Below are 12,015 nucleotides of genomic sequence, written 5' to 3' on the forward strand. Positions count from 1 at the left end.
GTCTTATGCTTTCCTTATCACCATAGGAAGGGCACTAACGAGTGCTGTCCCTGCCTAATGCTTTCCACATAGGCTCATGGAAGTGCAGGGATCCCAGAATAGCACCAAACTTAGATACCAGCAAAAGTGCTAATTGATAACTGCTATAAAGATAAATTTATAGCTACAGATCATGTGTGTTTCTTGACAAAGTGGTCCTGACTGAAATGAAACTTTTTTTTAGCAGGATTTGTGTTTTGATGTTGTATTATGGATGTGCATGAATGGATGACAGGTTGATGAACATGATCAGTGCAAGATGGGCTACTGGCTGTGTCAGCTGATCTGCTTTGGGAGCAGTAGTCTAGTAATTACAAAGAAGTAACTAAAGGATATAGGGCGCCCCACTCAGGACAAACTAATTAAACCTAGAATATGGGACATACCAGCCAATACAGAAATGTTGGCAATCCTAGTTTTAACCTTTATGTCAACAGACTTGAAACAGCACCCGTGCCTGGCATTTTTATGGACTATAAGAATTGTGAAATATCCCATTTGAATGAAAAGCTCTATTCTAAGGGGCACTAATAGGATGCTGAGCCCACCCAGTGGCCCCTAACCCTAACACCTAAGAGGTCAATTTGACACAGAAAAACAGTGTGAGCAGTCTGGTTATTTTATAAAACTGCTGCTAAGGTGTCTTGGGATAAAGAACAGAGTCATCATGGTGGTACATTTATGGTGTAAGTTTATTGTATGGGGCACATAGTGTGAATCATGCATGTGACAGCTGTGTTATCCAAAGTTAATGTGTTTGTTGGATTTGCATGCATGCTGATGCATGTGTGCACCACAGTATGCATGTGAAAATGGATCTGTTTGTGCATGACTTCACCTACAGTATAATAGTTAGATGGCAGGCATGTATATGCATACAGTAAACAGTATATGCACAGTACTATATGTAACAAAGTGTGTGGCCCCTCAGTGCCGTTGCAGGAACATGTGGGCTACACTGTAAACCATATGCCACAAGTACTCTGTAGTGCTCAATTAAAGCAAAACACACAGTGTGCGACGTACACACCTCCACCAGCCAGTGTGTGTTTATCTAAACATGGATACACACGCAGGGCCAGCTCAGCGACAGAATGAGGGAGCGCTCCAAAACAACATCTGGAGTGATGTGAGTGTGCAGTGCGACTGACATTATGTGATTATGTGCATACATGTGCTGCTGTGGTTGCTCTGACTGTGACTATAGACGTGTGTGTCTTAGTGCTCCTAAAATAGTGCTGTAAACACAGAGGCTTGTGCACATAGAGGGATAAATGCGCTTCACCAAAGCAATTGGGCTCTATATATCTCAAATCAAGTCAAGTCAAAGTTTATTTATAGGGCACATTTAAAGCAGACTCGGTTGACCAAAGTGTCTGACAACTGTACAGACTGAAACACAACATAAAAAATGACTGAGGAATAAAAGCACAAATATGACACAATAAAAACAGTAAAACACAATGTACTGGAACATAAAACTGTCAAAATGTCAAGCATAACTTGTTTTAAAAGCCAGTGGAAACAGGTGGGGTCTTAAGCAAAGTCTATAAATTTTACTGTACTCTAATATTTACAGGTGAACCTTTTCATAGTTTTGTAGCATCTTAAAGCCTTCACCTCAGAAAATCCAGCAGCATCTGGTGTGTTGACTGGAGTGCTCTGATAGGAGCATGTTGGTGCAACAACTCAGAATGATAAGAAGATGTCAGTCCATGTAAGGCTTTAAAACAAGAAACGACTACATCCAGAAGCTAACAAGAAGACAGTGGAGAGGAGTCAGTACTGTCTCTTCATGACAGGAAATCCTGAACCAACTGTAAACACAGAAAGGACAAGTGATCCACACCAACTTACAAAGAAATACAATATTCTAAAGTACTGAATACATAAATGATCCTTGCAAATTCATCTACAGGAAGGTAAAGCAGGGCTTTAGCCTGTGGTGGAATAAAATACATGACTATTATTCTCAAGTATAAGTACAGTTAGTCTGGTTAAAATGTACTTAAGTATAAGTGAAAGTACTGGTCTAGAAATCTACTTAAAGTATTAACGTATCTCATTTAAAGTGTACTTGAAGTACTGAGTGTCTACTGAGGAGATGTACAGTAAAATATGATCTTTCCTTATTGACAAGACCAACAATGGGGCTTTTCTATGACTCCACTATGGCTTTTGGCTCCGTCGATCAAAACCAAGCCATGCCGATTCACTTTTCCCATCACCAGATTGCTCATACCGGGTTACGCCGAGCTGTGCCCAAAATGGCCCTGCTCTGCCCCACCTCCAAGCAAGCCATGATGTCACAGCAGTTCGTTATAATTTGGGACACCTCACAAGTAGCAACTGCTGCACCCAACTTTAAAATACCTGCAAGATTACCAATAGAAGAGGAAGAAACCTTGGAGAAGAAACAATGGTCAACTCTTGTACAAAGCAACATTTACTGAAGTGAAGCTATTTAACAGCATGGGTAGTTCAGTTGTGGTTGAAAAGCAAATCCCCTGCCACACTGGGCTGCCATGCCGGGTCAAACCAAGTAGAGCCACTCAGTGTAATAGAAAAGCCCCACAAGAGAAAAGGTTGTTCAGGTAAAGTCTCACCTTCATAATAAAGCAAATACACGGTTAAATTTAACACTTTAGAAGTGTTTAAATTGGTCCACACTATAAACAGTTCAAATACACCTTTGAAAGTCTTTAATATTTTAGAATATGACTGAGCTGCTGTAGTTCTAAAAATCTGTGGCAGGGTGACTCCTCTGGCAAAGCAGGGAGTCAAACTCATTTCAAGACAATGCATACTGATGAAGTATACTCACTATGCATCCTTCAGGAGCACCTGAAGTCACTAAAACTCTTACTCAGTGGATAACTTCACCCATGGTGGAAACGTGTCTCACATCTAAAACAACAACAATCTACCAGAAACAAGAGCAAAAGAACCCCAGGAGGGATCAATGTGCAACAGACAACATTCAAAAACAACTTAACACATACAGCATTAAAAACAACAGAACACTCTGCCCAAGGGCATGATGGGGAACTTTGCCTAAACATCCCCCGAGATTTGAAATCACAGTGGGTAGAGCTTAGATCAATGTACAAAAAGAGGTGGAAAAATGTACAGGACAATTGTACTTAATTAAAAGTACAGTTACTTTTGTAAAAGTACTGATTTTAAAATGTAATCTCAGTATCAGTAATCTGAGTAAATGCATTAGTTACTTTCCAACCCTGGCCTACCCATCTGTCTCAGCTGACAAAAGCCGATCTTGTCACCAAGCTTACTTATTGGTCAAGTTTGATGGAGCTGTCAAACCATGACACCATAATTTTTCACACAGGGTGTCTGTAGGAGGCTAATGGTGAAAAACACTACAAATATGCTTCTTTTAATTATAACTCAGAAAGTTTATCTTCATCCAGAATTTCACAGGTTTGAGACGGTTCAGCAAAGCATTGATTGAATCTGTTTTTATTGACGAGTAGACTTGCAAGTCGTCTGCAAAGCATTGGAAAGACACATACTTTTCTGTTGTACTGTTGATGTAGGCTTATTAGCTGTCCATATCCATACAATGCATTTTACTGCTTCTTTTTTTCAAAACTGCAATAAAAAAGCAATCAAAGCAGAAATCCTCTGTTTCTTTTTCAATGTTGACATTTTCATGAATTCAAAAAGGATACATTACCTTATATCACAGATTTAAGGTTGCTTTGTGCGTTCATATACAAACAGGAATTAAGCACAACTGCAACATTTATTGACAGGAAGTTGCTCAAACATCCTTATTGGAGAGATCACTCTCATGCTAAAATGAGTGTGATTTCATTGTAAGTCTAAATGGCCCCTTTAAAAGCTGATAAGAAGACCGAATTACATCTCTGAATGCCAGTGAAACTAACTCACTTATTATAACAGGGCCTAAATAACACATTGCCACTGTAGGAATATCATGTTGTGAGCAGTGAGAAAGCTGCACACATATAAATAATGAAAAGTATAAAGAAGCTATGGTTTTAAGAGCGAGCGGCCAGATTCAGGCAAATATAATGAGCTAACTCAGATGTATCAATCTCCACACTCACATACTAAAAGAATATTTTATTCATTTGACAGTTCATTGGAAAAGCTGTTGCCCTTGACTCTGTTATAGTAAGCCTTTTTAAATTGGCCTAAAGCTGTGTGGACAACTTATGCTGCCAGAAATACTGCTGTAGTGGTTGTAAGACTTGGCTGACCCTCACTGTGATGCAGTGCCCAAATGTGATTTGAAACAGGAGCCTCTGATCTTTGAGTTCTGGAGAACACTAGAGTATCAAAGAAGTTCATCTGTAGACAATTCACACATCTAAAGTGATGAAAGGAAGATGGTAATAAGGTATGGTTTCCAGTGTTTTGATGTGTGTGTCTGTCCTGTGTTAATTACAAAAGCTGTTAACAATATAAGTAAAACTCCTGGTGAGTCTCTTCTTTTATCAGGAACATAATTGGATATTTGAAAACAAATTAACTCTTCAAAGTTTGTGTGCAGTGATAAAACAATACTTGTCTATTATGAGGACTGAGTATAATAGTCGTAACTACAGGTGCACCGATTGCAATTTTCTGGCCGATCATCGATCTTTAAAAAGCCTGACCTGCCGATTCCGATTTTGGCCAATACTGATTTTTTTTTTTTTATAACTGACAGCACACACCTTCAATGTTCCAATCTTATTTTATAGAAAAACATTAAACAATACCCATGAAACAATACAAACTTGTTGTTTTAACTGCACATGAGGTAGTTCTCTCAAATATAAATGAAAAGTTTAGAGCATTGCTGTCACATGTACCCCATGAACGGTGTTCATGGGGTACATGCGACTCCAACCCAAGATATCCTGAGAGGCTGGATGACGGTAGCACCAAACTACCGGAGAGACAATCTTGGTAAAGATGGTAAAAAGGCCGTTATATTTTTGTCATATTATGAGCCAAAAACCTTAACTTCAGTGGCACTTTGATGCAGATCCTTTATCTTGTGGTCTGAGATTGTGATGGCAACAAGATGCGGTTTATCACATTTGCACTGGGACCTGTCAATTTTGGCTTGTAACTGAAGCTTTTTATCAGCCTTCTTGACAATAAAATGATTAATATAACCCTCCAATGCGTAGTTTAGACCCTTTTGGTGACTTCTAGATGATATGTGATCTTTCTGTCTCCAAAAATCATCAATGACCTCCTGTGAAGTGTCTCCCACTGTGACAACTGCAATAGCGTCTGTCAGTGAATGTGCATTGTTTGTCCGAGTGAGTGGAGGGGGCGTGGCTTAGCCATAGGTCAATTATATCAGTTCCAGTCTTTCATTTTTTACATTTTAGTAGGTAGAGGTATATAAGATCGGTTTTATATGTAAGTATCGGCCGATCTCCAATCCCCCAAAATTAAGGAAATCGACGCAGATTCCAATTTTGGCTGATCGATTGGTGCACCCCTAGTCATAACCAATAATCCAGGCCTAAAAGCATTCTAATAGAATTTACTTATTCAAGAGTACTGGTAAAGCTCTCATCAGCAACTTTTGGTGGTGTAGACTTTGGTGCCCCCTGTGGACAAAGCAGTACCTTTTACCTCTTACTGATAAAGTACTACATAATAGTGTGTATGAAATGAAAGAAATAAAATGGCCCTGAGTCTCACTCATGAACTCATTTGCTATGGAAAATATAGAATAAAGCTAGTTTCTTTAGCATGCTTTCAATCACTTGGTCTGACACCTATCTGGCAGTCGTACCACTAAGAGTTAAAATATTGAAATAACAAGTGAATAACAAATAGTTTGCATTTGGATGTCATAAAAAGATGTCAATACTATTTCAGTCTATTTCATAACAAGCAAAATCTACACATGGGAACTCCACTAGCAAATCCCGGTCTGTTCATACACTTTTACATTCATGCAGCACACTCCAGAGCAGACAGCTTCATTATGTCAGAAGAGCTACTACAGTCGAGATACGCCAGATTTATTTTCAGTGAAGAAAATAACTACTCTGTAAGAACAGAAGTAACATAAATTGTTGGTACAACATATAACCAGTTTTAGATTTTTTTTTATGTCTTTATTTAACTTTATTCATGGGCATAGTCTGGCAATGACATTCATGAAACAACCACAGCCCTAACATTACAGACTGAACATTTCATAGATATAACAAACAAAAAAAGGTCAGCGGTCTAATCCGGGATTTAAGTATGTCTGGACCTGTTTTAGAAGTAGATGTGCAGCGGTGGCTTGCTTTAGCTTTGTTTGCTTAAGCTGCATAGCTAATGTTGTGATGTTAGCTTAAGCAAACACAACTAAAGCTAACATAGCTACGTTAGCTGCATAGCTAACATAACTGTGTAACTATGTTGAGCTAAAGTTAATGTAGCGAACATTAGCAATTTAGCTATGTTAATGTTTACAAATGTGGCATTAGCTTACATGGCTAATGTAGCTTTGTAAGCTTTAGCTTCGGCCATGTTTTCTACATAGCAATGTTATCTACATAGCTTACGTAGCTAATGAAGCTACATGGATTGTGGAGATTGTGGGTTAGTATATTAAACAAGACCTGTGAGCTACAGGCAGAAAACTCAAGCTTCGTTGGTTTTTATTCACGTCATTAATCATAATCTGGTCACCTGACAACATCCTCCCTACGCAGTTCATCTAAGCTGCTCTAGACCCCCTGCTCTGCTATTGCCAGCTCTGCCTTGAATCAGTGAAACAGTGGTCTGTAGGCTCTGACTGGGGTTTAAGATGCTATCTCATCACTCCAAAGATTCTGTACGCAAAATGAATCCAACAGAAGTAATGATATCCGAGCCAAACAGAAACATGTTCTGCAGCTGGAACAAATGTTTTAAACAGTTCTAAACGTGACTTGTCTGGCTCCATCCAAGTAGATCCAACAAGTTCATGTTTTGTCATAGAGGTTTTAAACTGTGTGCTTGAGGACAGAAGTGATGATTGATGGATAAAAAGTCACCCACGTGTGCATTAAATGCATGTCTCCCTCACTTGTTTCTACATAAACGTTTTGACATTGACTCATTTCCTCTTAGCACCTTAGTGACCGCAGGTACAGCTGTTGTAAACTACCACTTGGAGGAGCTGACAAACGAGGTTCATCTATCTCTGTTGAATCAACCCCGACTCGACCTGTGTTCCCATCATGTTGAATAATTTCACCTGTCACAGTTCCTCCCTCTGGAGGACCGAAGGTGGGGCTTCCCAGTCAGTTTCCTGGACTCCCTGTGCCGGCTGTGTTAAGGCTCCCTCTCTTATCATAACTAAATAATAATCAGAAAAAGAAACAATATGAGGTGAGATATCGTGAGGATGGTTGGAGGAGAGCTGTGGGGCGTTCACTCATAGAGGATATCCTGTACACTTATATGGAACATGTTGAGCCGGGTGATTTCCTTCAGTCCCTCCACTCTGGGTTCATGTGTTTTTGTGGAAGTAGGTGAGGTTTTAGTGAACACGTGTAGAGGGTGGGGGTGCACAGGACTCTGGGTAGATGCAGCAGCAATAACAATGAATTCACATGTGAAAAAGGGACAAAAGTTGTAGACTGTGTGCTCATGCATCAGGGAAGCAGATTCAAATGAACACATCTGAGCAGTCATCAGCTACTTTAAGACAAAACCTAACCACTTCCTGGCTAACATCACCACATTTATCACACTAACATCAATGTTAGCAGGCTTACAGCAGTGTAAGCTTGCTATGAGTAATATAAGTCAAGAATTTTCATGTTAATGTCAGATAGGAGTTGGTTAAATGCTAATGTTGTCAATGTAAAGACAATAATTATAGCTATTAGAATTCTTTAGTATTTGTTATGACATTGGAGTTCTGAGTTTTATGCCCAATATTAAGCCTCATAAAATTTCAGATAGCCTTAATAATCAAAGTTCACATCAGCATAAAGCACTAGAATCAAGCAGCAACCTGTTGGAAAATGAGACCAATGAGGAGTGCATGAGGACTGCAGTCCCTTGATTGTCCACTTGAGGCTGGCTGCAGAAGCACTTGGAGGCCCACAAAGATCCGTGTTAACATGACCATTTTGACTGCAAAAACTGACATGTTTACAGCCTGGTTCAAAAACCTTCTTTTGTCCAAGTAGCTCATATCTTTTTTTGGCACATCATGCTGTATGAGTTGGTTTTTTTTTTTTTTTTTTTTTTAGATTATTTATGGGGTTTTGTTTATATTTGATATGGCAGCTGAAGAGAGACAGGAAATAAGGGAAGAGAGTTGGGTAAGACGTGCACCAAACTTACATCTGGATCGTGTTCAGTGCTCTGTAGCCTCTGCATGTACTACCCAGCTCTACAAACTGGACCAAACTGACACCAAACTGTTTTTTTGTGTTACTTTTCTATTCTGAATTAAGCAAGCATATGCCGGTTCGCCTGGTCAAACTTGGTCCTGTACTGCTCTGGCTTCCTGGTAGCCATCATCCAGGTCCATGCCCCATCTTCCACCCAGTATGCAGTGAGCTGGATCTGGCCTGGGAAACTGTGCCAGGTGCCCATAAAAGCACAGCTGCCCCTTCCCATCCCCACTCTCCTGGCAATGTCAGCAGTAGACACACGGTCATGCCAACGATACCCAAAGATGCACCAAAGAGAAGCTGTCACAAAGGAGTCCAGCCAGCACCTATGGACATCCTTTGACTGAAGGCCAGAGGTGCTGCAGCAAGGACCGTCTCTGTCTTGCCCAGCAAATCCATGACATAAGTGAGTCCAAGTCTGAGGCTGATCTCAGCCTCATAGCCCAAGCAAGACACAGTCATTAATGATCAGCAGCATTTCTGAATTGACTGATGATTACTGTTTTCCAGGAACTTTTAATCCCAGTTCAGATCAAAAAACTTGCAACGTGACAAGTTGAAACTCGCAACTGCTTGTGCCGGGTCACTCAACAACATTCTGATAGCCAAGGGGGAGACGCTGTATTGTTTCCGTAGCAACAACTCTCACAGTCACTCAATTTAATGTAATTTCAATTTTCACCTAACAGTACTGCGATATTGTATCAGTAGGTAGAGTGAGTTTTCCAGCATTTAAAAGGTTGTGGGTTTGAGCCACAGCTCATGCAGTCACATGCTGATGTGTCCTTTAACAAGACACTTAAACCCTGTCTTCTCCCACCGCTCTGTCGTTGAAGTGTAAATGTGTATGGATGCCTATATATATATATATATATACACACATATAGAACACTCTATATCTATATCTATATCTATATCATCTATATCTATATCTATGCTTTATTAAGGCAAGGAGCACAATATGTAAATAATAGTAAAGATTTCCACTCTGAGGAGAAAGATGGCTGCCATATGTATGGGTGAAAACACCTTTTTTTAACTCCAGTGAATTTGAAAGTGAGAAAAGATGACTCTCAGCCTACTTCCAGAACAAATGCAAGATGGTTCATCTCCATATTTCCCTGGTCTCTGTTTTCGTTTGTACTGAAATCTTTCAACTACTGCTTTAATTGATTTCACTTGGATGCAATTAGTGTCATCTCACCAGATAAGACAAACCGATTCTCTTCCTGTTTAATTGGCACAACATCAAGCAACATGACTCACTCTTCCTAATTTCCTTTGTTAGTCTTCCCATTTGTTGTTTTTTTGAAAGCAGTGTGTCACCAATCAGCTATAACAACAAGCCAATGTGGCTGCCATACGGGACCGCTGCATTTGATGACATGTCATGCTGAACATATTTTTTTAATACTTTACAGGCTTCAAAAAGAGGACAGTAGGAGGCACTCCAGGTTAAGATGGGTTTGGGCAGATGCATCATATTTGAAAAAGCTGAAAAACTGATACACCACAGGCTCTGACCATTGCTAAAACAAAGCCTCAAGGGTTCAGGATTGCTGTGGCTATGGCAACAGGTCCAAACAGAGGCACACAGCACACAGTGAAAACCAGGAAGTTAGCTCAGTCTGTACATAACTTCCTCTATTGAAGTGTTTTTTGTGAAAAAATAAATGTTACACAATGACTGAAGTCAGTCTCTCTTCACAACATAAAGAAAATCTCTCTGACTGCAGAATATGAATCCCCATTTCACAGATCCTGGAGAAATTTGCAGCCGCACAAAGAGGACAAATGACATTGCAACACTGCCACCAAGTGGATGTGAAAGTGGGTATCTGCATCATATGGCTCTGGGAACTCGGCCCCATTATTGAGGAACAAATTAAAAGCTAATTTGATGAGTGCTGCTCAGCTGGATGTCCAGCCTTAATCATCGCAGCATGCTAGATTAGTCTCATCCTCTGAGTCCAGACTGAACACATGCTTGTCTGAATGGGAGTTATAAACAAAGCATGCATTAAAATCAATCCAGCTGATTAAAGGAAAAAATAAAGCTACTGAGAAAGGGGGAATCATAACCCCATTTGGGGTCTGCTGCATGCCAAAATTCCTCGATCAAGTCTGCTGCCTGTCTGCTTAAAAGCAAATCATATTAGCTGACATATGAGCCTAGCTTCTGCTCCCTGTAACCTAAAATAAACCATCTGCGTCAGTCAGAATTAATCTGACAACTGGACTCCTCAGCTTGGAGTCTAATCATGTGATGATGGTACGAAGATTTAGCTCCATCCATCTATTGTCGGACCCTTCTTGAGTATGTGGGTCAGCTCAAAGTCCTGCCATTAACAGCACAGTAGTGGCTTTGCATTGAAAGACTGCATTTCCTGAATCAAAGTCATCTTTTGACAGCCCGTCACATGAAGTTTACTCTCTGCTGCGCTTCATATGGAAGCTATTCAGACCTTCTGTTTGCACTTCACAGAGTACTTAGCTTGTGCTGCTCATTCAATGTGAAGAAGAGGAGAAAATGTAACACACAGTCAAACAGAGAGAGAGCTTTAAACAGCTGCTTTCACCCCAACTGACCACGTTATTCATACACAAACCAGGGTGGTTTCTGTCAGACTGTTGCCACTTCTAAGAATCAGCCTCCTCTGCACTCTAACAAAGAAAAGAGAAAGAAAGTCCCTCTTGAGGAAAACTTTCATAAAGTATCAAAATAAGCCAAAACTTACCGGCTATTCTGTCTCGCTCCATAACTCAACGGCTACCTCAAATAGCCACATGTAACCCCTCTCCTTTCTCTCTCCTCTCCCTCCTTCTCTTCCCTTTTTTCTTCATGAAGACTTCCCCTTTCTCCTGACTCAGTCACCCTGTCCCCCTCTTTCAACCCTCCCTTTCTCTCTCACTCTCCTCCCTCCTTTTCCTCCCCCTCCGTCTCCGTTGCTCTTACTTCCTCCAAGTTTTAATGTCTTCAGTCTGTCAGGATGACAAGTGAATGGAGCAGACATCTGCAGCCATGTGCTAGTCATATGTAGTCCCCCTCTCTCAGTGCTTTCTTTACTTTCGCTCTCCATTTCTCTCCTACACATATGTGACTCAGGAATTTGTTTTGGATACACTCAAACTGACATTTTTCCTTCTCTTTTTCCCTCTGTTTTTCCTGTTATTCCCTTGATACCAAACTTTGCCTCCCTTTTTCCCTTCTCACACTCTCCCCTGACACCAGAGCTGTAATGTGTCTTTGAAATCGATCCTTGGCACTTTGACTAAAGGTCTAATCAGAAAATAAACTGTCCATTTGTCAGGGAAAAGTCTGCACCATCCAAACCAGCCGCACTCACACCAGTGATCATCACAGCGCTAACTGCTGTGTCAGCCATCCAAACAACTCATGATTGTTCTCTGAGTGGACTTAAGAGCATTCAAAACACTCAAACTTCAGTTAAGGGCCCTTTATGTAAGAAGAGTGCCTCAGTAAGACTTCGGCCTTCAAGCTTGTTGACCTCCTGGGTGTCTCTTTTTCTAAGCATGGTGTTCAAAACCTGAATCCTCTATTCATCTGTGAGAATCTTTTATTTGCTGCATT

The 12,015-nt window shown here is 40.4% G+C and overlaps 1 protein-coding gene across 1 annotated transcript in view; it reads right to left on the minus strand.

Annotated features, from left to right (window-relative positions):
• The window catches only part of sept9b (septin 9b), a 102,520-nt gene extending 91,243 nt beyond the window's left edge, over positions 1-11,277 (minus strand). Inside the window, exon 1 of the mRNA XM_041784532.1 lies at positions 11,162-11,277. Coding sequence (XP_041640466.1) covers positions 11,162-11,183 — 22 coding nt within the window. The 5' untranslated portion in view covers positions 11,184-11,277. The remainder of the gene's footprint in view (positions 1-11,161) is intronic.
• Positions 11,278-12,015: the final 738 nt, after the last annotated feature.

This window comes from Cheilinus undulatus, linkage group 4 (assembly GCF_018320785.1).
Source record: "Cheilinus undulatus linkage group 4, ASM1832078v1, whole genome shotgun sequence".
In the NCBI taxonomy this organism is placed as follows: Eukaryota; Metazoa; Chordata; class Actinopteri; order Labriformes; family Labridae; genus Cheilinus; species Cheilinus undulatus.